General features: G+C 47.0%; 1 protein-coding gene across 5 annotated transcripts in view; it reads right to left on the reverse strand.

Moving 5' to 3' along the window:
• Positions 1–1,656: 1,656 nt before the first annotated feature.
• Positions 1,657–27,949, reverse strand: part of ARID1A (AT-rich interaction domain 1A) — a 62,456-nt gene continuing 36,163 nt past the window's right edge. For 4 of the 5 annotated variants that reach the window (XM_071767793.1, XM_071767794.1, XM_071767790.1 and 1 more), the window contains 16 exons: positions 20,847–21,087; positions 20,438–20,527; positions 19,573–19,740; positions 18,687–19,002; positions 17,300–17,445; positions 17,103–17,212; positions 14,691–14,900; positions 13,961–14,168; positions 10,008–10,140; positions 9,511–9,683; positions 9,178–9,328; positions 8,888–9,019; positions 8,681–8,777; positions 5,920–6,793; positions 5,486–5,616; positions 1,657–4,645 (listed from right to left, as the gene is read on the reverse strand). In XM_071767793.1, the coding sequence (XP_071623894.1) occupies positions 2,921–4,645; positions 5,486–5,616; positions 5,920–6,793; positions 8,681–8,777; positions 8,888–9,019; positions 9,178–9,328; positions 9,511–9,683; positions 10,008–10,140; positions 13,961–14,168; positions 14,691–14,900; positions 17,103–17,212; positions 17,300–17,445; positions 18,687–19,002; positions 19,573–19,740; positions 20,438–20,527; positions 20,847–21,087 (4,905 nt within the window). In that variant the 3' untranslated portion in view covers positions 1,657–2,920. The remainder of the gene's footprint in view (positions 4,646–5,485; positions 5,617–5,919; positions 6,794–8,680; positions 8,778–8,887; positions 9,020–9,177; positions 9,329–9,510; positions 9,684–10,007; positions 10,141–13,960; positions 14,169–14,690; positions 14,901–17,102; positions 17,213–17,299; positions 17,446–18,686; positions 19,003–19,572; positions 19,741–20,437; positions 20,528–20,846; positions 21,088–27,949) is intronic. The other variant, XM_071767791.1, reaches the window with a different exon arrangement.

Here is a 27,949-nt window from a genome sequence, read left to right on the forward strand (position 1 = left end):
GTTCCCTCCAGCTCTGGTTCATGGGATGGTGGAGCCTGAGATCTGAGCTTTCAACTCAGGCTGAGCTGAACCACACTGCAGGGATGGGAGGGAAATCATCCTGGGGAGCAGAGGTGTTCAGGGAGGCTCCTGGGGGAGAACTCAGTTTTTCTTCTTGGCTGCCAGGACCAGGGAATGGTGGAGTGGTCGGGGTCAAGGAGAGGAGTTTCAGGAATGGAAAGCTCAGGGCTAGGGATGGGGTCAGAGCAGGATTTGCATTCTGGGCAGCTGAGGAGAGTTTGAGATCAGGCGTGGCCCACAGAGCAGTCCCTGGTTACAAACTGAACACTCCTTGTTCTCATTTTCCCGATTTCTCAGCTGTTTTGGTTGTTTTTTTGGTTTGCTTTTTTTTTTTCTTTCAGCCACTTCAGAAGCTCCAAGGTGGTCTGGGTCTGCACACACCCAGGTGCTGGGGGAGCAAAATGAGTCCCCTCAGAGCAACTGGTTGTAGAAATGTTGGTGAAACAGGGAGCTGGGACCCCCTGGGACTCTTCTTTCCCTCCCCAACGTGGCATTCACTGATGATTAAATTCACCACGCCAGGAAGACAGAAGCTGTACAAAAAGCTGCTCACGTTGCTTTCTCCAACCTTGCTGCTGACGTCCTTGCTGTTCAGAAAAAGAAGTGAAATTTTGACATTAATTTAATCAGTTTAAACAAAGCTCCTGGCACACAGAACTGAATTATCAGAGAAGTTGGGGTTTAAATCAACAGCCCTGTCCCAGAATGGCAAAGTCCAGCAGGAGCCTTATCTCACACAACTTGGGTCCCATTCAGTATTTTCTAAAGCCAAGAGAGCCCAAGCACCATTCCTGTCCCCCAAGATTCTCCTTCTGCCAGGCAAGGAGCTCCCTTAATTCTGGCTGCTAAACAGACATTTTCTGTTCAGTTTGATCTTCTCACAATGCCTGCCAGGAATCTGCAGCTTAAGGAACACAGCTAAGGGAAGGCTCTGGGAACTGAGAGCTTCCTAAGGGGATAAAATGAGGTGATTTCTTGAACAGAAATTACACTTGCCTTAAAAAAAAAAAATTAAAAAATTCTCCTTTTTCTTTAACTGCCTCTTTTGCTTAGTCAAGCTCCATGCAGTTTCTAGCAAGCCTGCTCCTATTATCATTTGAGGGTAAAGCTTCAGGCTAAATAAAAAAACCCATTTCACCACCCCATGAAACGTGCAGATTTTCATATGAAGCCTGAACTTTGGCCATCTGCTGGGAGCTCTGGAAAACCCCATCCTCTGAAGGAAGTCAAGAGTCCACACCACACTTCCAAGAAAATGCAAAAAATGCGAGGGGAATGAAAATTTTCCATTTAGAGAGCTGGAAGGGAGCTGCCTCCCTCCCGAGCAACAGCTCCCTGGGAACCAATTCTCTGCCACAGCTTCACCTCGGGCTGCAAATCCACTCCTGCTGAGCAGCACCAAGCCAAAACTCCACTGCTGAAACACTCAGAAGAGAGAAAGCAAAGCAGAGCACGTGGCTTTGGGGTCTCCAGAGACTTTGCTGTCCCCAGACGTGGCTGTGACACACGGGACCTCCCGGGTGCACGGTGAGAAGGAGCTGACAGCACTGAGGTGACCTCCCCGCTCTGCTAATAAAAAAAACCCTTACAAACATCTTACCAAGATTTAATGTACATTTATTCTTAACACGTGGAACATATAGTATAAAGATTTCATACTGAATAAATGATATTCATTAAGCCAAAAAAGGAAAAAAGGGAGGAATTTACATCAAGTTTTTAGCTACATCGTCTGAAATACAAATATGCAGAATTCATCACTGAAAAATCTCAATTGTGTTTCTTCATCAGGAACTTCAACTGAACCTAGAACTTTTTCACACCTCGATTAGAAAGAAAACAAAACCAGGAAAAAAATAAAACTATAAGTTGATTGGCTGCTGAGACAGCAATGACTTTATACACAGAGACCTGTACAGCATCCTCCAGGGAGGGATGTCTGGCAAGAGATTAAATAATTGTGTCTCGCTTTTGCAGGTCATCAACTCGGTAACTCGTCATACTATAAAGGGGTGGGGAGAGGGGGACAAAACTGCAGGGATCTCAGGGTATGTGCAATGTACAACATCATATATATATACACACGTGGCAGCGTTCGGGCTGCAGCTAAAGGTTAAAACCAGTTCTAAGAGGTGATCTCAGGGTTATTCATACAATCAAGGAGGAAGAGAGAAAGAGGTCAGGGTGTTGTAGGTTCACACATGATACTTTGGGGGAAAAGCCTTTTTTTCTCCTCAACATTAACTAAAAACATTTTTTAAAAACTACAGCTTGCTGCTGATCCAGCGTTTTTTTTCTTTTTTCTGTTTTTTTTCCTTTTTTTTTTTTTTCTTCCATGTGAGACATTATTACAGTATGTTTACAGTTTCAGGTGTACAGTACATGAAGTTCTACACGCTACTGCACAGGCCTCCCTTGGACAAGGTCTGTTCACAACTGGTAACTTCTTGGTTCCTGCAAGATTGTGAATGTACAACGATAAACCACACAGAGTTCAGCAGTCACTTTTGTCCTTCAGAGTTTTACCATTAAAAACAGTTATGAAAGTGGTGCCTGTCAATGTGATAACACGGCAAAGTCGTTTTTCCCCAAACTCACTGTAAACGACAGTAACTTTGGTTAAAATAAAAAAAGTCTTCTATGTAGACAGAACTTTGTCTCCTTTAATAAGGGATTCGGGACAAATTTGAAGGGCAGGGGAAGGGGAGAGGGGCCGGGGACACCTTTCCCCGAGGGAGAAGCAGGACAGCGCAGGGCAGACAGTGGATTCTGAGGTGGTTTTGCATAAATAAAGGGCAACAGTCAGTTTCTAAGTTCTCCACTCACGCACACGCACACGGGGGCTCGGATCCCACAGCTGTCATGACTGGCCAATTAAAAACAGTACATCACAAATCACTTGTGAAACCAAAGAGTTCATCAAAGGCGACACGGAGATGTCCAAGAGCCTCGACTCGTACAAGGTGAACTCGGAGTGGTTCTCCTCCACCTTGGCCAGGGCCAGCAGTGCCCGAGCAGCTCGGCGCATCATGTCCACGCTGGTTGACTCGAAGGGTGGGTTCTGCATGTGCATCAAACCAGCCTGGCTCTGCTGGAACTGCGTGGCTGCCAGGCTGTCCTCCAAAAAGCCCAGCAAGTTGCCAATGCTGCCCTTCTGCACAGCAATGGCTCTGGCTGCCAGGCTGTCCCCCTGTGCCAAGTTGGCCAGTAGTACCACAGCCATCTCTCGACACACCGGGTTCTTTCTGTCACTAAGGAACCTCACCATGGTGCTGTACAGCTTCTCCAAGCGACTGAAAGGGGGAGTTGCAAGAATCAAATCCACATTGTTGTCCTGGATGCTGAGTTTGCTGAGCGTTTCCAAAACCAGTCTCTGAGGGGAGAGGACCGCGTTGGGTCCCAGGGTCGGAAAGGGATCCTGGGCCTCTGCGGATGGACACACTGCCCAGTGGAGGAGTCCATCCAGGATAGGCAAACAGATGCTTTCTGGGTAAGGGGATAGATCCAGCTGGCCAGAAATGTTGGCCAACGTGACCAGTGTGTTTTCACGCAGCATCTCCAAGCAGTCCCACCACCACTCCACCTTGTTGCAGCTCACCCCTTGGTCCTGCTCCTCCTCTTTCTCATAGGTCAGGGGCGCCTGTTTGCGTTCTGGATGCTTGTGGTGTAAGAGAATCAGTTTCCCTAGGATCAGCAGCAGCCCGGGGTGTTTGGACATTTCAAAGTCATTGCCCGGCACGAACGACAAACTCCTGATGATGTTAGAGACACAGATGCAGCGCTTGGCCAGAGAGTCCTGCCAGTCCAGGAGGGTGCAGAGGGGTGTCTCGTCTTTACTGTGAGGCTCATCCTCCAGAATTTTGATATTCCTGTGGCTCTGAGCTGGACTGATGCCAAAGGGAAACTTGCTGCTTTCCTTTGCTGTTTCCAAAGGTTTGACCTCTTCCTCCTCCCCAGCCAGGGAGCCCGGACGTGCGGAGAGCATGTCATCCATGGTGGCAGTTATCCTCTTCTCCGAGGAGCTGTCGGATGGAGGAGTCTCTCCTTCCCTAGTGCTGGGATTGCTCTCAGCTCCTGAACGTTTCCTCAAGGCAGAGCTGCAGGAAGCTCGTTTGTGAGTCAAAGGGAGCTCTGTCTTGCTCTCAAAGTGGGTCTGGATGTGCTCAGTGGTGTCCCCGCCGCCGATCCGCCAGTGCAGCAGCCCGCTCTCAAACTCCTGCACCCTCCCCAGCTTGTCTGAGTAATCCACCACAAAAGGGTCGTTTTTCTGCACAACTTTGACTGGAAGCTTGTCGAATTTACTGACCAGTTTTTCCTCACTGCTCTCCAGAGGTGTTTTATCCTTGCTCGAAAACGCAGCCTCCTCCTCTTCCTCATCCTCTTCGTCCTCCTCACAGTTCAGGCTCCGTGGTTCATCCTCCTCCTCCCCTTCTTCGTGAGAGGAAGCTGAAGATTTGCAGAACCTTTCAGGATCTAACAGTGTTCTTTGCCCTGGGTCTCCCACCTCGTATTCCTTCAGGATTCCAAAGATCTCGATCAGGCAGCGCCGGAAATACTCCACCAAGAGTTCCAGCAAACCCGGCAGCTGGGGGGGAGGAGAAAAACAGGAGAGGAAGGAAGGAAGGGAACAGCGATCAGAAAACAACTTAGGCCAACACGAGCAACGAGGAAAGAGGGGTGTAAGGAGCTCAGAATTTAAGCAGTGATGTTAATTAATGGCTTCTCTTCACACTGGCGACGAACCAGTTGCAAAAGAGCTTTCTGTCCTCTGAGCAAAGGAACAAAGGCAAAACCAGGTCCTGACTGCCAGCATCCAAGCCTCCTTCCTTCCACACACACGTACCTGTGCAAACACACACACGGGTGCTCTGGGTTGTGCCACCCTCTCCTTGGCTGAAACACAGGGAGGTGAAGGGCAGCACTAAACCAAACAGCCTGCAGAGTGTGGCTGAGAAGCTTTTACAGCAGCCACAGAGGCAGATGGCAAGTAACTGAGCAAGGCTGGCCCTCCCGGGGGCCATCCCAGCCTCACCACACTCTGTCCCAGGAGAGGCAGAGCCAGAGGTGAACAGGCACCAGCAACACCCAAACACAAGCAGGCTCCAGGTTTTCACAGCACTCTGGGTGCAAAGACCACCACAGCCTCCCCACTGTTATTCCTCTGTACAGAGCCTGTACACCTCACCAGAGAGCAGAGAACACACTTGCACACCAACAGGCACACAGGTTACATGGGACAGTGAGTAACCAACATGCAGCTACCCTGACTCCATGCTCTCTTCAGACCTGGGGTGCTCTGCAGGTATGGGGACCTCCAGGACTTTGGCCTTACAAGGGCACGAGCTGCTTGTTGCTATCTCATTGACAGAAAACCCTATAAAATTAGCACTTCAAAAGACCTGCATCTGAGAGCATCTGCACCCACCTGGCTGAGGTTGAAGGTCATTATGCTGTTGTCATCATAGAGCAGGATGTTTATGGTATCTAAGGCCCACGTACTTTCAGCTAACAGCCCAGACTTCAGAGACATCATCACTCTCCAGGCTTCAGGGGTTCCTGTAACATAAACACATGATACTTCCAGCTCCTGGAGTTTAAAAACAAAAAGGAGTTACTTGATACTGCATTTTGGACTCAGGAAAAGCACAGCATGTTTAAGATGATGTACAGACTGTGTTGTACCAGCAATCCCTGCACAGACAATGCCAAACTCCTGTCTGAAAGCACAACCAACTTGCAAAAATCAGAATTCTTTCCAAGCCAGCAGAGCCCTTCCACTTGGCAGCGGAGCACCGAAGGGTAACGGCAGCACCCATCCCCACGACAGGCACAAGGAGAAAAGCAGAAGTTTCCTCTTACCAATATCTTTTGCTGTCAGCCTTCTCCTCTGCTTCAACACAGGTTGTGTGGCTTCTACTGACCCTGGAGGGAAGGTGATGTCTCTTCTGATCAGGGGAGGCTGTACAGCTGCTGGTGTTATGTGCGAGGCAGGGACGGGCGGTCCCGCCTTCTGCATTTTCATCCCAGAGTGCAGGAATGGAGATTTACTCGGAGAAGTGCGATTCTCCAGAGGTCTGGGCAGAGGTGCTGGGCTGGATACCTGAGGAATGTGATTCTGCATGCTGGGGGGGGTCTGGTAATTAGACTGGGGGGGCCTGGTCATCGGGGGGACGGGGGCAGAGGGACCATAAGGAGGTTGCCGGTTCCCATGGGAAGGCCACGGTCCCTCATGGTTGACCCTCTGGTCTGAATGCAGAATTTCATCTGTTCGAGTCACTCCATGGTAGGCAGGGCCCTGGGGTGCCGAGCCAGTGCTCTGCCTGTTGGGGTAGCTGTACCCCATCTCGTTGCGCCCTTGCCACATGGCACCTTGCTGAGGCCCCTCTGGAGCCGACTGGATGGGTCCTCCCATCATCTGGGGAGGGATGTTCTGCTGAGCGTTGGAACCTGGAGGAGCTGAGACCCTTTCTCTGCCAAACTGGAATGGGAATTGGTTCTGCGGCCCTCCGGCGGCTCGGCGGTCGGCGGCGGGGTAGGAACTCCCGTACTGGTTGTAGAGGTCCTGCTGGGGAGATGGCTGTGCAGTCTGCTGCTGGTTGGGTTGTTGGGGCTGTGCTGGAGGCAGCTGCTGCTGGGTCTGCCCCTGCCCGGAGCTGTAGGGGACGTTGTACATCTCCCCCTCGTGCCTCTTGGCGGGGGGGCCGTAGCTGCCGTCCATCGGCCGCTTGTAATTCTGCAGGGGAAAAGGGAGCAGGAAGGGGGGGGTGAGGTTATCTGCTGAGAAACAAACAAAAAAACCAACCCCAAGCTGGGGGGGGACAGAGCTACTCAAGAGCCAGAGGATGGTGAAGGGACTTGGAAATCTCTCCTCTGAAAAAAGACTGAGACCTGGGGCTGTTCAGCCTTGAGGATGAAAGGCTGAGAGGGGATCTTATGAACATCCAGCAGTGTCTGAGGGGTGAGTGTCAACAGCCAGGGGACAATCCACCTCTTTTCAGTGGTGCCCAGGAATAGGACAAGGAATAATGGGTTGAAGCCAGAACATAGAAGTTCCACCTCAACATGAGGAGAAACTTTTTCACCGTGAGGCTGAGGGAGCCCTGGCCCAGGCTGCCCAGAGAGGTTGTGGAGTCTCCTTCTCTGGAGCCTTTCCAAACCCCCCTGGATGTGTTCTGTGTGTCCTGCCCTGGGGGATCCTGCTGGGGCAGGGGGGGTGGACTCCATGATCTCCAGAGGTTCCTTCCAACCCCTATCATTCTATGATTCTATGATATGCCCCCTGGATTCAGAATTATCAGGAAAACATTATGGGTCTTGGCACTGATACAAAGAACAAATCATATAGAAGGATTGTGGAAACAAAGAGAGATGTTCATTCAAACTCTGTCCTGAAACAGGGACTCCATGATCTCCAGAGGTTCCTTCCAACCCCTATCATTCTATGATTCTATGATATGCCCCCTGGTATGGCCCATAAGAGGGCAAGACTCATCTGGTTATTTGTCCAGACCAATTCCTTGTGGCTGGCTGGGCAGTTCCCTTGTGGATTCTGCAAGGATGCCCCAGGGGCAGAGGTCTTTGTACAGAAAAGACTCAGCTATACTGTACATCCACCACAACCCAAACTGTACAGAGGTAACTCCTTTCCCTTCACACCCTTTTGCTCTTGTGTTTGCTCTTCCTTTCCTATAGGTTTCAAAACACAGCATTCTAAGGAGCAAGAACTATTCTCCCCCCCTATTTCTTTGAAGTGCAAATGGAGACAATGGTCAATTGCTGAGACAAAATTCAAATCCAAGATCTCTTTTACCTCCAAGGACCTGTGCTCTAGCTGCTATTCAGTCTACTCAGAGGCTCCTCAGTCATGACTGGCTTCAGATAGAGCTCCAGGGCTTCAAAGATGACAAGTACCAGAGTAACTCAAACTCTTGGCTCAAAGCCCCATGGCTCTGGTTGCAGAGCCAAGCTGCAGAGCAGTTGGAATTATTCTTAGCACAGCTCAGTGAGTGCCCTCTCTATACTCTACTAAACCAGAGGATTCAGAATTATCAGGAAAACATTATGGGTCTTGGCACTGATACAAAGAGCAAATCATATAGAAGGATTGTGGAAAAAAAGAGAGATGTTCATTCAAACTCTGTCCTGAAACAAACCTGATGGCTCTGAGAACAAAAAATAGGAGGCAGGTCTGAAGCCTTTATCTGCAGGCTCAGTAAGGGGAAGACCCAAAAAAGCCCAGAGTTGTGCAGGATGATCTACCTGAAACAGCTCCCCAGAACCATCAGGGACTTAATCCAAACAAACTGATCTGATCCCTTGGACCAAATGTGTTACAGAAACATGATGGGTTTCAGAAAGTTCCAGTGGGGTAGAGAAGCCCAACAAAGCTTCCTGATCTCCTGCTGCCTGACCAGAGCACACACATCTGCAAACTACATAACCTCCCACCCTCAGCAGGAAAATCCTAAATAAAACTTCATTAAACTACTTGCAAACTTCAATTCTGTGCATACAGAAAGTAAGCACACAGCCCAAAGAGGGTTGTTTTTTTTCCACCCTCCCCTTTTCACAACCAAAACTCTTCACAGTCCAACAAATTAGAAACTTTCTGACCCTTTACCTGCTGCTGCTGTTGATACATGGTAGTTTGCTGGCTAGGGAAGGGGCTGCCCGAGGATGTGCCTTGAGTGGAGAATTGATTGCCATAGGAATCATGTCTGGAGAAGAAACAGATGCATTACTTGGCTGATCAGATGCATGCTTTCACTTTCCCAGCCTCAGAGCTCTTTAACTGGGCAGAGCTGTTTGGGCACCACCCTGCACAGACCTTTGCTGCTGCTGCTGCTGCTGAGGGTAGCGGCTGGGGGAATACATCCCCGAGTCTGGGGTGGAAGGCAGGATGTTTGGCTGAGGGGTTCCAGTTGCTAAGTTGCCCTCAGGTCCCATGCCAGGCTCCGTCCTACATGGAAGCAAACATAAAAATCCCCACACGTCCACTTAAAATTCACCTTTGTTCCTCATATGGTAAAAAGATGCTTTAGAGAAGTCACAATAGCGAAGAGAAATAATTTAATGGGAGTCAAGGGATTCAAGATCTCACCAGGTTCAAGTACCCACCTCACTCTGTCATAAGGACCTCCATAGGAATAGTGCTGTCGTTGTCCCATGGCCATGTTACCCATCCCTGGACCTGCAGCACGATTGTAAGGGTCACCCATACCACTGTTGGGGCCCTGCCCTGAGGACATGAAGGGATCGCTTCCTGGAGCTGAAATATTGAAAGAATAATAACAATAAACCTGTCTGAGTCTTCCTTAGAAAGAGCCATCCCTTCTTCTGGAGAGGAAGGATGAGCAGGAGGTCTCCTACTGCACGTATCCAGTTTAAAGCCAGACACAGGGATTAGTACTCAAGGAAAAAAGGGAAAGGAGCATGCAAGGACTTCCTCACCTTTCCTCATACTGCTGTAAGGATCTTTATTTGGCTCATAAGACATGCGACCCATCATGTCAGAGGTATTCATGCTGGGCTGGTACCCTGGATTTGGAGTCATGGAGTTCCTTTTCTGGAACGTAGGATCACTCCCATCTGCAAAGGCATCCTGAAGGCCCACTGAGTTACTCCTGATTGAAAAAGCCACACAAACACAGAATTATGTCTATGATGCTCCTCAAGATACTTTTCCCCACACGTTCCCTCTTGGGTGTTGTTATACCCCAGAAGGACCCCAATTGTGTTCCTCCCACAGAGGCACAGAGAACAACCTTTTCACTAACACTGTCCTCAACCCCAATCCCCAGACAAATGATTATTCCCACACAGATGCAGGGTCAACAATATTGCTGTGAGCCAATACCAAAGGAGCAAAGTCCTGGAGCCCCACCAAAACAGCCAAAGCAACCTCACAGCCATCCAGCACCACGGGAAAGGGTGCACTGGTTCCATACCTGATGCCTGGCAAAGGGGGCATCTGACTGTGTGGTGTAGATGCTGGAGTTGGTGGCTTCAGGTCTCCTCCTTCTGCCATGGAGCTGCTGGTGGACTGAGGTGTCTGAGGACCCTGCATGGAGCCTGAACCCGCTGCAAGAACAGAAATGTGGTGTGAGCAGCTTTGCACCCTACAGATGCAACCCAGAACCTCCCAGCACATCAGCCTGAAGGACAGAAAGCAAAGAGTCCTTCAGGAAAGAGAGAGAAGAAACACAACCAAAAAAAAATTACAAAGAGCTCAAAACTGCAAGGCCTTACTGGGCCAGGCTTCCCAGAAGGACCATGCACAGTGATGTAAAGCTGAGAGGGTGTGTTTGTTTTCATCACACCTTCATTCTTAACCCTTTTACACACCGTGCCACCTTGGTGGCATTGTGTCCTCCTGCCCAGGCTACCCAGGTTCCAAGGCTGAGGTTGCACAATGCAGCACAGAATGTGGTGCTTCTTGCCAGGCAACAATCACCTTCCCAATTCTCTTTCTAGCCAGAAGGAAGGTGGGTTTGAGCCCTCTCCTGGCAAGTCTCACAGTCTTTCTAGTGATGGAAACTCCGAGATGTCTGCTGAAGTCACTGAGTAACTCTGAACAAGGCTCCTCTGTCTGCTCTGCCCTTCCAGAGGGGTTAAATCCATGCAGATTAATTCAAGCACCACTCCCAAGGATTCCTGAACAGGGAATGCTGGAGATGCCGGATCTTTCACTGAACAACAAAACCTGTCCAGCAAGTTCCCTGGCTCTGTGCAGGGGTGGCTTTATGCTACACTAAGCTCTCATCAAAAATCCCAGGCCCTCCTCTTCCTCCTGTGCAACCCAGCTGTGCCTCCAGCTCCAGGAGCTCTGCTCTGCCCCTGCCTCACCAGTGTCAGCTCTCAGGTTCATACACTCCTGGCAGCTGCCAAGAACTGAACTCTTAATTAATGTTTCCATTAGTTACCAGCCCCAGCACCCCATATCCCTCAGCTTCAGCCCTGCTGGCTGATGAGTCATTTCAGCTATTCATTAAAATCCTCCCGAGGTCAGGTCCAGGGCATGTTTGTTTACACCCCACCTTCCTGGCACCCTGTCCTCTCCTCCCTGACTCCCTCCCAGCCCGGGGAGGTCTCAGGAGAAGGAAGGGCAGAGGCAAACTCAGGGGACTTTCATTCATGGGTCTTCCCCGCCGTTTTGCTCCTTCCAGCATCAGCAGGTTCAGCTCCACTCACTTCCCCCAGGAATTCTCCTTGGCATCAGCAGGAAGAGGCCTGGAGACATTCCCTGTGTCGCTGCCATTTGGTGTTTGTCCCCACCCCCCCACCCCCCCCCCCATCCCTCCCACTCACAAATTTACACACAGTTGGAGCCAGGCCAGGTCCATGCTCTGGGGATTAAAAACCCAACAGAGTGGTGATGCCTCCCCAGGGACAGGCAACAGTTTGTGAGCAGGAACCTAAGAAGGTTTGTAGGAAACCTGCGTCCACAAAGCAGCACCCCAGCCAAGACCTTTCTGTAAAGATTTTCTGTTTTTTGAGGGTTATGGACCAGTATTTGTCCTGGTTTGAGCTAGGATTGAAGTAACTGAAGAAAACTGGTTCTATCCTGGCTCAAACCAGACCAACACTGCATGGAAAACAGCTCCAGCACCAAGAGCTCTACCCAGATGGTTGTCCTGCAAGGCTTTAGATGCTCTGCAACCTCAAGAAGTGATTAATGGAGAATCAGTCCTCATCACTCACAAAGTTATGCAGAAGTTCATCTGACAGAACAGGGGGAAATGAAGCACAAACCAATGCCCAGAGGTCACAAAGTCTGCAAGGAGAGGAAAGCACGTGTGTCTGTCTGGGATGACAGAGCCCTTCCTCCAAACAATGGGACTTCAAAGTGCCCCACAACTGTCCTCTTGGCTTTCAGACAGGGGAGTTATTCCCCAGTAAGGGTGATTTGTTGGCAGAAAGGCCTCTGTGTGAGGAGGATGCTGCCTCAGCAAGCCCCTGGAACAGCAGTGTCCATGGGGACTCCTCAGTGCTCCTCTAAGGCTTTGCAGTCTGGAACAGAGGTTGAGAAAACCTGTGTTGTGTCCTACACCCTCAGCTCCTGCTGATCCAGGGGAGCAAGAGAGGAGGAAAGGTGAAAGAGGAGCATGAATGTGCTGAGGGACACAGCTAAAAGGGTCAGAGGAACCAACAATGCTTCAGTGCTGGTGCTGAAAGACAAGTGGAGGGGACAGTTTTAAACAGGAAACACAGCAGAGTCCTCTTCCAGCAGAAGTCAAACCTGGAGACTTAAGATAAGAGAGCTGCACAAACCTGCAGGGTTTGGGACAGCAGCCCTGCAGATCCCTACTGCTGATGTGCTGAAGGAAGAGACCACCTGCAGCTCAGCCCAGGGGCAGACTCATGACCTTCACATACCACCCTCTTAGCTACAAGAAAATAAAAAAATTTTAAAAACCAAAAAAATAAAAAAACCAAGAAAATAAAAACTGATGCACCACCTAATCCACTCTGACAGGCACCTACCTCCTCTACAGTAAGTTTTATGTGGCTTTCTTAAAGCCTCAGCCCTCTCCAAATGCTCTTAACATCCTTGTCCCCCTTCTCTAGTATCTCAGGGGGGCAAGAAAGAGATTTTGGAAAGAAGGTGGGGATGGATTTGTGGTCTAGTTTAAGAGGAACTCAGACAGCACTTCAGACAGAAGTTTTGTCTAATGACACTAAAGTTGGTTTATCTTGCAGCATACACCAAGGTTGGAGCTACTCTAAGACAGGTCTCCTGACTAGCAAAAAAAAGACATGATTTAGTTCTTTAAAAAACACCACTCTGCAACTGAGGGGATAGGTAAATGAAGTTTCCAGAGTATTCATACAAGCCCCCTGTCAATCAAGGGCTTATAGCAGGGCTGAAACACAACAGTCCAAAAAAGGGTTCATTATTCCCCTCCTCAGGAGCCAGACAAAGATGATGCCAGGTTTCAGAACCAAAAAGGCATTTTTTGCAACCAGTACTGGAACTTCAAAGCAGACAAAGTTTTTATTTCACCTACATGAACTCCTGACCAGAAAAAGCATCTGAAGCTTTTACTTCGAAAGACAAACTGGAAAACTGAATCTTAAAGGCTTGGCAAGTTCAGCAGCAATTCAAGCAATGAACTCAATGCAAATGAGACACAAACCATCAGACTTTCCAAAGACTGAAGAGTACAGCATGCACTGCTAGCCTGGATGTTTTCTCCTTGTTGTTTTGTTTTTTTTTTCCCCTGAATTGAACACCATGCTTAAATATTCAGAATCTGGAGCACCCCATCAAATTTGAAACAACAGCAGAAATTCATTTTAAAGGGCCTGAAATCTAGAGCATCCAACTTGTAATAGGCTTACAAAGCTCTCTGGGCACAAATTCTCAGAAAGTCCTCACTGTCTGCTGCTGAAGACAGAATGGAGTAATTCATGAGGAAGAGGAGTGCACACCTACATCAAGTGTTTAATCCCAGAAAGCAGCACTTGCAGTTAAAACAAGCACAACTTTTCTAGCAAGTTCTCAAAGCTAAGCAGCAAAAAGGGCTGCTCTTAGAACAGGCAGAGATCACCTTGAAGGGTAACTCCAGACTTCTCTCTGCAGCAGACTCCCAGAAGGTGGGGATGGACTGGTAAGCCCAGAGGTGCACGTCTGTATTTTATGTTTTACCCTTTCTTCAACTTAGTACAGAGCTGGGACACACAAAAACTGGACTGTACCAAAAGGCTTGGCTTATTCCCAGTATCATGCACTCCCACATTACCCAAGCATGGAATCCACACAACCAGACAACATCTAATTAAAAACAGACATGAAGCTTTTGTGAAGCTTGGGGAATCAGTCTGGCCCACAGCAGGTGGAACAACACAGTGTATGAGGTCCTCCAGTTCAAACCTTCATTAAACCAGTGCCTAAACTCACCTGGAGATGGAGGCTGTATCTTAGTCTGAGACTTCTTTGAATCAGCAGCTGCAAAGATATCTGGAGGGGGGTCTTCACCTCGTTCAATCTTGCACTCAAAGGCATAGAGACACTGGATGTACTGCTTCTTCAAAGAACTTGCTGCACTGCTGGACGTGCCCACGTTGAGATTGGTGGCTAACTCACGCCACTTCTTGTTTTTGTTGACCTGCACAACCAAAGAAGAGGCTCTAAACTCAAAATCCCAGCTACTTCTCCTCCAAGAAATTTTCTGGGAAGAAATCAACAGTTTTCAGCTAAAACAAAAGGATGGAGTAAGGGCTAAGCAGAGCAGATACAGTTGTTTTCAAAACTCAAAACTCTCCTCCCCACCTAGAGCAAAGTTTTCCAATAGGGACAGATTGCAAATCAAATGAGCCATGAGGTCAGTTGACAGCCAGATGCAAAGACAAAGACAGTGTCACCAATCTTTGCACTGGACAAAGCAGGGGGGGAAAAAAGCACTTGCATTGAATGTCACCACAGGCTGTCCTCAACCAGACAATGGGAGAGCAGACACTTGGCACACTGCAAGGGTGCCAGGTTTTAGAAGCATCATTTAAAAAAATAGAAAAGAAACACAGCTAAATGGGAAGCCATGGCTTACATCCAAATCTAATTGTGTTGCCTATTGACTTGTGAGTGCCAGACAGCTCTGCACACAAACACCCACGGGCTGCAGGACACTCACCTGAGTCAATCCTCCAATTTCCTTCACTGAGATGTAGAGTCTGTAAAGGTCCAAGGGTTTCCTGCCCACTGCTGGGAGGTTTGTCATGCCCATGGCCTTCTCCTCAGTAAAGGCCAGGTAACGATCCACCCAGATCTTCCTCTCAGGCTCCCCACCCAGCTCATAGAGTTTGGTGATCTTCTCATTGGTTGTAGTAGAGGAACTGGACTTCTAGGAGAAGGAAAGAGATATCAGGACTGAGCGACACAAAAGCAGCTACCCACATCCCAGAGGGTTTCAAAAAAGCAGTCAGATAAGGGTTCAAAGTTCTGCTGTTACATTGAAAACAGCTTTATATTAGAGCCACACTTGTCTCTGATCAACATCAGGCAAATATTACTCAACAAAGGTATCATAAAACCAGCTGCTACTCAGATGATTCACAGAGTATTTATTTTTACCAAGCGAAGGTTTCAGGAATGCTACAGAAACAAAAAAAAAACCTCAAGGAGACTTTGCAGAGAGCCAGCTCCAGAACATCTTTTGTGGGCTCATTTGTTAAATTTATGAAAAAACATCTAATTCAACTGCAAGTGAGATTCCCCATGGCTACTGCACTCTGCCAGGGTGAAAAATGCCCTCTGGTCAGTCCCTTCTCTTAAGTCAAGTGGTGGATGCCTGGTTAAACTGACACTAAACACTGCAAAGCAATGAAAATAAACATGCCTCAGAGGAAAATAAAGATCAGAGGGACCTGCAGTGAAGCATCACCCTGGTTCCTACACATCTGATTCACTGAACTGAGTGTCTAGAGGTAAAAGTGCAGGCCCATGTGATTCCTCTGCCTGGATCACACACACTTGGGAGTACAGGCAAAAATGGGTTTGGTATTCCAAATGCTTCCTAAAAATGAAGTGAATTTCAAATCTAAGGATGTTCTAGCTAAAGCCCTATACCCAAGACTGAGTGTATCCATTAGCACATGAGATGATCTTTGAACAGCACAGATCAGAAGGAAAGAACAACCCTTATTTGTAGCTTCTGGCATCTCCCAGCTCAAGAGCATTCAAGTCCTTGTTTGTCAAAGAGTAGAAAGGCAGAGGCCAGAACACATGAGAGGAGCAGGAGATCTGAATCTTCTTGCAGATTGCTGGTGGTACAGGCATGGAACTTGCAGAGCATTTGTTTTCCTCTAAGTAGCAGAAGAGGAGACTACAGCCTAAGAAAATGCTTTTTTGGTGGTTCTTTTGAAACTTGTAGCAGCAACAAAAAAGAAAAACACTCCCAGAAGAACTTGTTTGCCTCCCTCTTCTGGCTTTAATACAGGATTAGTAAGAGGTTTGTTTGTGAAACAACTGTAACACTTTAGTGTACCACCTCCCAGCTGAGAGGAGATAACTGGATAGCTCCAAGCCTGCACCAGAAACATGCTCAGGTTTGCTTGCACTTCTTCTGGCAGTTTCACTATGGCAGGTGAGAATTCCTAATACTAATTCTTTTGAGAAGTGAAAACAATTACTCCCCAAAAGATGGGAAATGCTCCCTTTAATTTCTGAACTTTGTATGAGTCCCAGAAGTAAAACACTCAACTGGCTGAATTATCCTGATAAATCCTGAACCTTTGGACCAACTGGCTCTGTTCAAGCACAACCAGGGCTGCAGACATCAGGCATGACTGATGCTGAATTTCTTTACATTGAGCACTTCAACTACATGGTCTTTTTCCCTTCACACTTCTGATTTAAGCAACAGTCTAATTAGCTATTCATAAGATCTGGGCACTTTGCATAAAGCTGACCCAAAAGGTGCATCTGTCAGGTACCTTCTCTCCAGTTACCAAAGGCAAGACAAGCCCATGACTGAAATGAGAACATACAAGTCAGGTGCACCAGGGATTTGTTAGAAATTCTGGACAGGGGTTTCAACTCATGAGTCATAAACAGGGGAGGATGTGTGAATTCAGACAGAAAACTCCCTTTCCAGGCCTCACTGAGGGCTACTGGGTCTCTGTAGGGGATGGCAGAGTTCAGGTTCCTCAATACTGTTAGGAACATACGTAGATATTTTGTGGTTTATTGCACCTATAAGCAGATCACTCTCTAAAACACACACAGACACCTTTTGAGACACTTATTTCTTTAATTATGCTCCAAAACCTGACACATCCCAAAGGAGAATATCCCACTCACTTGGCACACTCATGAGTTAGAGCCATGGTCACAAGCAGCACTCAGATCACACACTACAGGGACGATCATGCTAATGAGAAGTCTGCTCAGGGTAAGGAGGATGAATCAAATTAGATTTCTCTCAGGAACCACACTCACTACTAGACAGTCAGGCTGTTCAATCCTAGCTAACATACAATGGTTTTATTTCCCTGAACACTGAAGAGGATGAGAGTCATTAAAAACAAAACTCAAAACATTTTACCTTTGACTTGGATTCTGCTTTTGGCGTCCCGTCTGCCTTGTTGTTCATTTTAGTTGCAGGTGTTAATTTGACATCCCCCAGACCCATCATTTCAGGGCTTGCTGCCATCCCTAGGAAGTTAAAAGAATCTTTAACACTGATTTTTCAATCCAGTACAATGAAATCAATCAAATGCCTGACAGCCAGCACTGGCTTACCTGCAGAGTTGTTAGCCATATTCCCACCCATGGGATAGGGAGGGCCCTGGGGGTTGATCATTCCAGCCATACTGTTAATTCCCTGTCCATAAGGAGGTCCAGTGCCCATCATTCCCCCCTGATTCATGTTGGGATAACCAGGAGGCCTAGAGAAGGTAAAAAATAAACAGACTTACTCCTAATACTAAGCATTTACCTCTTGTCTTTTAATTCTTCCTTCTACAAAGGAAGCAGAGGAGTGAACTTCTCCAGCAAAATACCAAAGATCAAGTGCTCTTTTAAAGCTTCACAACCCTACAGCCTAAGTAGGGGGTTAAAAAAGGGGATGCAAAGCATTTAGAGAGAGGGACTTCAAGTTCTGAGTGTTTTTAACCCTTAATATTGTTCTACTACATCCCCAAAGTGAGTTCATTTCAGTTACTGTAAGTTGCCTTTACAGAGGAGGATACATCTGGAAACAGTGCAGCCCTGAGCATTTTAGGTGAAAATACTTCACTCCTATAGATGGTGTAGGGCTCAAATCACATATAATGATTTTTTTAATTATTATTTCTTTCCCTTTTGTTACCCAAAGAAGCTACATTATTTTACAAGCCACAGAAAACTTCAACCACAACTGCTGCTCAAACTTTGTTACTCAAAGGGTCAGGTCTTGATGCCTTTTTGGGAACTTGACCTCTATGCAGACACAGGTAACATCAGACAGCAGAAGCAGCCCTTAGGTCAGCATAAAGAGCACAATACCCAGTCAGAAACCAAATAAATCCAACAGTTTTACTAGGGGAACCCAATTTATAAGCAAGTTCATGGCTCTCCAGGAACTCTGGCAGGCTACACACACATAATGTGCAATTAAAAAGCAAAACACGACAGTCACAGAAAACAGTTGCAAAGCTCAGTGCTGAATTCCAGCCTCCTTTCCCACAGCTGCTCGTTGAGGCCCTAAAAGGAAGAAGTTCATTACACTGGACAAGTAATGCCTTGGTTCAGACAAGTGCAGCTGGGTGGCTGTCTGCTGGATTTATGGGCTTTGCCACACACGCAGCATCTTGGAAGTCACCCGTGTAACAAAGAAGACCAGAAAGCAAAACCAAAGGAAAGGATCTCAAACAGACCTGACCTAGGAATATTAAAAATTCCCTAAGCATGTCATTAATGATGGAGTCCAACACGCTGCTTGTCCAACCTTTATGCTCTTCCTTTTTTAATATTTAAAACTGCTGAAAAAGTCTCTGAGAAGGGCAAACCTTCGAGGAAGTCTACATTCAGCATGACCCCAAGGCTGGGTTATTCCAGCCACAGCTTTGAAACCTCCCACCTGACATGGGGAAGGGACTTCAGGGAGAGAGAGAAAGAGAGAGCAGGGAGCATCCATCTCATCCCATACCTGTTCTGGATGGAGTTGGCAGCAGCGTGCATGGCGGCAGCGGCCGCTTCTTGTGCTTTGCGGTTCATGCCAGCTGGTGGGGGACACATCCCTGTCCCCACCTGGGGTGGCATATTTGCCATGTTGGGTCCATAGGGTCGGTTCCCCATGGTTGCATGGCTCATCCTCCCTGGAGGAAGGCCACTGTATGGTGGCACACCAGTCTGCCCGTGCATCTGGGTCCCTGCTGCCATGGGGTTCATGCTTCCCCCCATTCCTGGACTGGGATAATTGGCATTGGACATAGCATTGTAGTTTGGCTGCCTGGGATAACCTCCTGAGGAGATAAAAAGAGGGGAAGACAACATCATTCAACCAGTTAGTTTATGAATCACCATAAAAATCTTCTATCAGCAAATATTTAAAGATCACTAACAGATCTGAGGGGGAGTGTTAACACCTCAACAAAAAGTCAAAGTACTTGGATAGAAGCCACATAAAATATGTTTTGGTACAGCCAAGTAACAACATCGATTCAAAAGCTGCCTGAAACTCTCCCGAACCCTCAACTGAGCAGATTGAGCTCCAGGACAGGATGTAAAAAAAAAAGACTTAACCCTTTGCAAAACATAAACCACTCAGTTTTCTTCTCCTCCATGGGAACTGGCCCTTCTTCTCTATTACACCAGATGCAGGACTTACATCTTTTTAAAGAAGGAGGAAGGATCCTACATTTAGAATTGCAAGCAGCCCTGACAGCAATCTCACCATGAACAAAGCACCTTCCAGCTCATAAGGCAAGTACTGTTTTGCATTACCCCATGAAGAGGGGACAAATAACCCCAGTTTATCAAAGACAAGCTGGTACAGAAAGAGGCCTTTTGTATTTGCTGAGCTCAGTTCCCACCTTGAGGTCCATACTGCCCACCCTGGGGTCCGTAGCTCCCCATGGAATTCTGCTGGTATGGCCCCATTCCAGCATGCATCTGTCCTCCAGAAGACTGACGGGGAGATAAGGCTGAGCCAGGCTGGGGGGAGCTGTACTGGGGCATCTGAGGATTCCTCTGCATGTAACCTGGTGACCCAGTGAGCAGAGCAGACAGTTATTAGTGCAAAGTATCCAGAAGGGCCAGGAGACACACATGTTTTTCAGTAACAATTCACATGCATCAGGACACACTAACAAAATCTTTTCAGCAACACCTTAGACAGATTTTAGAGTGGTTGCCATCAAGGAACCAGTGTTACCTCCTAAGATAACAGATCCAATTTCCTGTTTTAGCCAGGAGAAAGACCCACAGCTTAGGTGTCACAGGAGTAGGGAATACAATTCTGCAGTTCCTAGGGGCTTCTTGTTGCTGCTTTTGTTTGCTTGGCTTTTTTTTTTTTCAGGGTGACAACTATGTACCCTCAGCCCCAAGAGCTGAAAATTTTTACCTTACTCTCTTAGGGAGAAAAGGCCTGGAATATTGTCAGGAACACCCCTCATTTTGAAGCTTAAGGTCATGGACCTTGGACAAGTAACATTTACAGGAAAGTTTTTCAAAAAGCAGCAAAAACCTCAGAAAGCCAGAATACGACTTTGGATGGAACACGAAGAGGCCAACCAACCACCAACACTTTATTTTCTGCAAGGTGCCTAAACACTGGCATCTTATAAACCTGGGGCAGCTTTTAAATGCTATCTCAACATGAAAATCATCTCATCAGGTCAGCCAGTTTTTAGTTACCTATCCAGCTTTACCATTAAATCTTTAACTCATGCCACACACCTCGATCTTGCGCTATGCTTGACTGGTTCATGGCAGGATGCATGATACTGTCTGACTGGCCACTGGGTGGTCGGGGTGGCATCTGATTGCCTACACCACAAAAGGAGAGTGGTTAATCACAAAAACTGCACACCACAAAACCCAGGATGCAAGAGTATTAAATACCCAAACTACAAAACAACCTGGGGAGCAGGGGATGTTTGCCACAGCGAAGAAAAACAAGACCAGGGGCAGCCAACATTAACCCAACAAAAAGACACTGCTGGTTTACCAGCTGTGTCTCACCCATTCTTTTCCACATGAGATCACAGGACCTCAATAACCACATGGTACTGACACTGGCCAATTCCTCCCCAATGGCTTGTTTCAATTCCCTCTTCAGCTGCATGAGGCAATCCCCCCAAATTACCTGGTACTGCAGCAGGTGAAAGGGGACCAGAGCGGGACTGAGCAACACTAGCTGGAGATCCAACTGGGGATGGGGAGGGTCCTCTGATGCCTGGCAGGTGAGGAGAGGTATGTGGAGAGAAAGGAGACTGAGCTGGGTTACTCTGCTCTCCTTGACTGCTGGAAATCCCTGATGTGCTTACTCCAGGACTCAGGGCTCCTTCTGTACCCATGGGTAGATCATCTATTGAACCAGACAGGTCCTGCAATACACAGAGAAACACATCAGGCAAAAATAAAAAGACATGGGACTCTTCTCTCACATTTCTCCCTCAGCCATACTCCAAGCAGAAATCAATGAACTCTGTTCATGTTACTGTCAGTAACAAAGGCTGCTGCAGACTGAAGTGACTGTCAAATGTGTCTTATCCTGCTGCCTGCCTCTGACCCCAGGAGCTCCCTAGCTGGTTTGCCCAGTGCTTGCTAACAGCCCAAACAACTGGCTAATTTTTCTACATGCTTCTTTAAATTCAGTTTAGAGGCAAAAAAATTAAAGAAGGCACAACACCACACGTGAAACAACAGCCCAAACAACTGGCTAATTTTTCTACATGCTTCTTTAAATTCAGTTTAGAGGCAAAAAAAATAAAGAAGGCACAACACCACACGTGAAACTGCAAACATAGGAGACGGTCCATGTGGTTCCAGCTTGAAAAAAAACGTGGCTCAGCCTCTGAAAACTCCTGCCTCACCATAATTAATTCATAAACCTCATATGAACTGGGAAACTAGTCACTTGAGATGGATAAAAACAAACTAAACAGAGATTTAAAAGAAAACCATAAAATACTCATCAGGGTTCCCATTTCCCTTTCTTTAAAGACAGCAAAAATTAGCAGTTACAAGATCAGCCTGGAAAGCTCAGCTTTTCCAGAAAGCCCTTCCCATTGCACACATCCACCCTGAAGAAGAAAAGCATGAGAAGCCTGAGAAAGTCAAAACCTCCAATTGCCACAACAGCAAAGTGACAGCACCAAAAATTTTTAGTTGGCAAGTTTGAAAAACAGGGATACTTCCAAAAAGACCATGTGCAGACCCAACATGCACAAGGGAAGTGGCTGTTTGATAATAAGGTGCCTGGCCTGGAATAAAGGAGTAACAGTCCCAAGACAGAGAAAGCACCTGAAGAGAAAGGTGGGAATTTAACACTGTGTTCCAGTGAGCAGAGAAAATCCCTGCAGAGATTCAAAGCAAAACTGCAGGTGAAGAAGTAGCAGACCAGAGCTTACCAGGACTTCATCCATCCTTCCTAAGTCTTTCAGAACAATCAACCCTGGATCAGAAGTGTTCTGAAGTGAGTCCTGAAGGCATTTCAGATCTGCACAAGACTCAGCTGACCAGCATGGAGAGAACCAATGTCATTTAAAACACCACAAAGACTGAGCCAGCTGATAAATAACTCAGATTCTCTGGTCTTGTTTACACTGACTGGGTGATGCCTTGTTTAGCAGCAGTTTGGCTCATGTTTTCCCAGCTCTGTGTGGTGCAGAAGGACCTGAGACACAAGAGACTGGAAATTTATCAACCTCCAGAAGGAAGAGCCCTATTGCTCTGTAACCCCTGACTGCCAGGTGATGTGTGAAAAGGCTCTGACAGCACATCCCCATCACCTAAGCTGGAGAGAAGGATGCCACCACATCCCAGGAAGTAGAAAACTGTATTTATGGAAGACTAAAAAAAAAACCCCAGGGGATATCCAACCACTTCATCTCACTTGTGGGATAGAGAGTGACATTCAGAAGGACAAAGGGGAGAGCTGGGCATCAGCTGCACCACATTCAGCAATCTTGGGCCACTTCCTGCACAACAGTCTCAGAGGTATATTTGCTTACTGCTGAAGAGTAAGGAGGAAAAAAAAAAAAAAAGAGCTTTGTTTTATTTCATTGAAAGCTAAAAAACCGCAGGAAAGGCCTAAAAATAGTGTCTAGGAGCTCTTGCAATTTTCACTGCCTTCCAATCAAAAACATCAAAAGCATCTCTCCTTTATACAGATATTTGATTTTTTTCCCTGGACAACTTTGACAAATTCCACATCCTACTGCAGAAACCATCTGATGTAGGAGGAAAAAACCCAGTATTTCCATTATTTTTGCACTAAAAAACATCAACCAAAACAAACAATGAAGAGCAAAACCCTCCTCTCCCCAAGACTCATTGCAGCTAACTTTTGCCATCAGTGTCAGACACACATCTAGATTCCCCTCTAAGTCAATGAAGGGATCAAAATGTCCAGAAGCCAATTTAGTCCAACCTAAAACTGGACTAAAAGACAGGTATTTCCCTTCTTCTAAGGTGCTTTTAGTCTGAACCACCAAAGGCATCCAAACCCTGTTTTCATCAACACTGAAGTCAAGTTGGAAGCCAAGCCCCTGTGCAGCTCTGAAATCCCCTCCACCTTGAGCTGATGTGAGTATGGAGAGCAGTTAAACCTTCAGACCAGAGAGGTAAAGCCTAGGGCTACTTTGTTAGGCTCAAAAAAAGACCCTGGACACCTGAGACAAAAGAGTGGCAGATACAGAACAAGTGTGCAAGGTGAAATGTGAAAGTTTCCTTCCTTCAGCAGGAGTGTAAGTGTCCTGCCTCTCCAGGAGGCAAAAAAAACCCCAGGTTTGCCTCTGGGAGCTAAGGAGGTCACTGTCTTCTCCATAGTACCAGCAACATTCATACATGAACTGAGCAGACTAAGAAGGTAGGACATGGAAATTCCAAGCATGGAAAGATCTCCAAGACATAAAATGAAGCAAGGGTGAAAACTGTTTCAAAATTAACTCCTAAGTAACTTAGATAACAATCTTTAAAGCTGATGTCTTTGACTTTGCCTGTGCATCAAAGCTTAACCTAAGTACTGCAAGTCATTTAAAACCACTCAGCAGTTTTAATTAAGAAGGTTAATACAGGGTTGGCTTTAGGCAGGCAAGCAAGGCCCCTCTGCATTGCTAGCATACCACCACAGACCTCACAGAGAGGACAGGGAGGCCTTCCAGCTGTAAGGCTGTGACTCAGACTCTCAGTTCATCAGTTTAAAAGTGAATTATATGTCACACAACCCCATTTTCTGGGTGTGTTATTCAGCAGGACCACGTTTCCCTGAAGAGTGATTCCTGCAAGGAGCAGGGACTGGAATGCCCAAGTGCAAGCAGTTGATCAGTAAGAAGCTGGTTTCCACCTATCAAGTTGTTTTCTCAGGATGCCAACCATCAAGGCACAGAGTGGTTTGGTTTGTTGTTGTTTTTACCTAAACCTAAAGGACACCCTCACATTAACTCAAGTGCACCACAAACGAGAGGGGAAATCCCTTCACCTGCTTCTCTGTTTGACGGATGGCTGTAGCAGAGAAGCCTTTGAAAAAAAAGGAAAGCTCACTGGAATAATGGAGATCTGCTGCTGTCAGTAGGTTCTGGATGAAACCCAAGAGGAGAAGGCCAGTGAGGTTTGATTTGCCTCCCACAGAGCACCAGGAGGAGACCTGGAAAGAGCACCAGGAGAAGGGCTGTCCCTCCTCCTTCCTCCCACGAGCAGAGCCAATGGAGCCCAGACAGGAGGTGAAGCTCAACAGCAGTAACTCTGCCAACTTGAAGGGAAAACGTCAGGGTCTGGAGAATTTCCTCACGTGTTTCCAATGTGGTTTGGGTTTTGGTTTTTTTTTTTTTTTTTTTTTTTTTTTTAATGCGTTTTATTGCTCATCTGCCATGCAGATCAAAAACGCTGGAAGGATTCCAACTATTTCACAGAGAATCTCACACTCCAGGCTGGCTGCAGCCCCAAAGCCTGAGTTTCTTCACTTGAAATACTGCCCAGTGTTATTTTGGGATGTGACCTGATAGCGGAAGCCCACGGGGACCCTGAAATGATAACTGTTCCAGCTGCCATTGGCTGCCCAACCCTCACTGATGCCAGCATGGGTTTGTCAGTGCTGCTGACAAACAAGGACTCAGCAGCTAACACCTTCTTTTCACACCACAACAAAACCCTGCCTTAAAATCACACAATCTGGTACCCAAAGGAAGGAGGGGGGGGGGGGTAGGGGAGTTCATCTCTCTCAGGGAAAGGGTTACAAGTCCTGGCATGGCCAGCACAAGGGAGCTGGTTGGTTTCTGCTGCAAACAGCAAGGTCTGTCTGACATGAAAAGAGGAACCACCACTGCACCATCTGATAGAACCTGATTTGTTAAGCAAACATGAAGATGAAACAAGAAGAAATACTTAAGATCAAGGTAACGAAATCCTAGAGGAGAAAAGAGATTCAAGGCTCTGCTCTGGCCCATCCCACTGATCTGGAAGAGCAGGAAGACTGACCAGAAAGCAAACTGATCTCCTTTGCTGGGTTCTGCAGCCTTCCTGTCCTGCTCATCCCCAACCCAAGTGCAGATGAAAAGCGTGGGGGAAGAGGGAAGGAGAGCAGTCAGGGATGATTGTAGGCACTATCAGATCACTCGATAGCACTCAAGGAAATTATGATCTGGAGACAAGCATGTGGTGGAGCTTACAAATTCTGTAAGGCCAGTTGTTTCCATAAAGATGCTTGCAAGGAAGATCAGAGAACAATGGCTAAATTTATTCCCTGATTCTTTCTGAAAGGGAAAAAGCCTTTTCATTGCTTCTGACTAACTGAAATACCTACTTTCTATTACAACTTCATTTCCTCTGCAGTTTCTTTTCCACTCATTCAAGAACTATCAACACTTAAAAATCACAAGCTTGTCCTCTCCTTCCCCTTTTATTTCCACACCCAAAATACCTCAATCCTCTCTCTATCATAAAAATTACACAGCTGACTGGCAAGCTCGGATTTCCCTGCTATTTTGGGGAAATGGATAGACTTGTTCCTCCTTCTACACTGCAGACAGCTGAATGTTGCATCTTATGCTTCACAAAGCACTCTCTCTTATAACACCAAGCAGCCTGGAGACCCCACCGTGCTCCATTTACACCAGATTTCCACATTCACATCACATCCAAGGAGGCACCTGGCAAAGCTGACGTGAGATTTCCACAGATGTGATGGAAGAAGGGTCTGGAGAAGGCTCTCTGCAGGCTGCAACCCCCTTCCTACTTACTGCACGCCTCTCCCAGATTGCTTCAGCAGCACAAACCAGAGGTTGGAGGTAGGGAAGAGAAGCTACAGCAGAAATACAATTGATACCTTTCATCTAGAGGGAGTTACAATCTATTCTCTCCAAAGTTTTTGTTGCTGACAAATCAGTCAGAACGAGGTTTGCTGTCTCTGAGCTGGTTCAGCTTACTGGATGCATCCACCCTCCTCCAAGTCCTGCATCATCACCAGCTCAATTCCAACTGCCACACCTGGAAATCCTGACAACCCCCCCTGTCATGTACCACCCAAACCTGCTGCACATCAAAACCTGCTGCACGTCAGCTCTCAGCATTTGGTGGGCAGCTGCAGGCTCACTGAACACCCTGGGTGGCAACGTGAGACCTGCCCTCACCAGGAGAAGAAAGTGAACTATTAAAGCCAAAGCATGTTTCCAAACTCCTGTTCTGTCCCTAAAATATACAACTTTCCCCAAGGAAGACCACCATTTGCCTCACTCTGCTCTTCTACCATCCATTACTGAGCAGAAGAAAACCAGTCCATCCTTACAGCATCAAGAGACAAGAATGGAAGACAAGGAGGAAGGATGGATGCTGATGTCCCTCTTACCACATCTGGAGCATTTCTGGATTTAAAGCAAAGTGAAGGGTCCTGTTCACACTCTGTGCCTGTGCCCTCTGCACCCTGTGTCATACTTTGGCAAGTTGTTTTTAAGCTGCCAGTTTACCTGCTACTGATTTTGTGTTCATCCATTATGTGGGAAGCACATTCATCCACATTCCCAAGGTATCCATAACTAATCAAAAAGAAGCTCAGCAACACAAGCTGGTGTCCCCTTGACCATGCAGGACTTCCATCCACTGCCACATAGCTCTTAACTCTTACTCTCCAAGGCACTGAAAAGTGCTTTCAGTTTAACAGGGAAAGGTGACTTTCTCCTGGCATAAAAAATAGGGAATGCCCAGGAAGAACATTGCATGAGCTGCAAAGTACACGTCTGTGTTTCCTGAAAGCTTTTTAAATCCATGGCCTTACCTTTTCTCTTATATTCCCTTTCAAAATGGGACAAGGTCAGGAATCAGAAGGAACAAAGGGATTTAATTATGCAATGAAATCACTGGGTTTGGCCCCTCACATACATCTCTGGAAGCTCAACCTCTGATCTGAGCAAGGACCACATGTGAGCAACTACAAACTAGAGAGCTTTCAGGTTCAGCAGCAAGCTCTTTGGGAGGAAAACCTAAGGGTTACAAAACTAAGCATGCATCAAAACCTCCAGGACCTATTATGTGCCACTTACTCATCCAAGCAGTCCTTCAGTAAAGGAAATAAATGCTAGACTTTTACTACTTCAAGGGAGAACCACCTGCCCACTAAAACAAATACCAGGAAGGTAACACTATCAAGGCTTCAGCCTCTGCTACATGGAGTCCATATTCCCTTCCCTTACAAGGAGTTTAAGCTCCTCTCAGGCACCAGCACTGGCAATTACAAACCTAAGATGGGGACTAGAACATGCAAGAGAGATTCATGCAGCTTCCTTGCTCAAAAAAGAAGCTGAAAAGCTCATTCTTCCAGGCTGGCTTTAGACAAACTGGTAGAAGCTGCTGGCTCTAGCTGCACTGCAGGAAAAAGAGCATTTGGAAAGGAGGCTGTCAGGAGGAGGGGCTCAGTGTCACGTAAGAAATTTTACTCTGATTGCAAAAATAAGCTGCTGTTCTAATCCACCTCAGTAAATCTAGGTGAGCCCAGTCATTTGGCAGAAAGCAGGTACAAAATGAAAAGGGAGGATGAGAGACAAAGTGCTGCTGGCTTTACTACATTCCTGCAAGGGGAGACCTTGCAGAACAGCCAGCGCTGCAACCGCAGCAGCCATTGATTTTTCAGAGGTCGATATTCCACTCCCACAGACCTACTCGGCAGAAGCTTTAATCACATCTACTGCTCCTACCCTCTGCCACCCCTCCTTCTCTTCCCCCTCCAAATAAAATTAAAAAGAAAAAAAATATATA

Source organism: Heliangelus exortis, chromosome 24 (genome assembly GCF_036169615.1).
Source record: "Heliangelus exortis chromosome 24, bHelExo1.hap1, whole genome shotgun sequence".
In the NCBI taxonomy this organism is placed as follows: Eukaryota; Metazoa; Chordata; class Aves; order Apodiformes; family Trochilidae; genus Heliangelus; species Heliangelus exortis.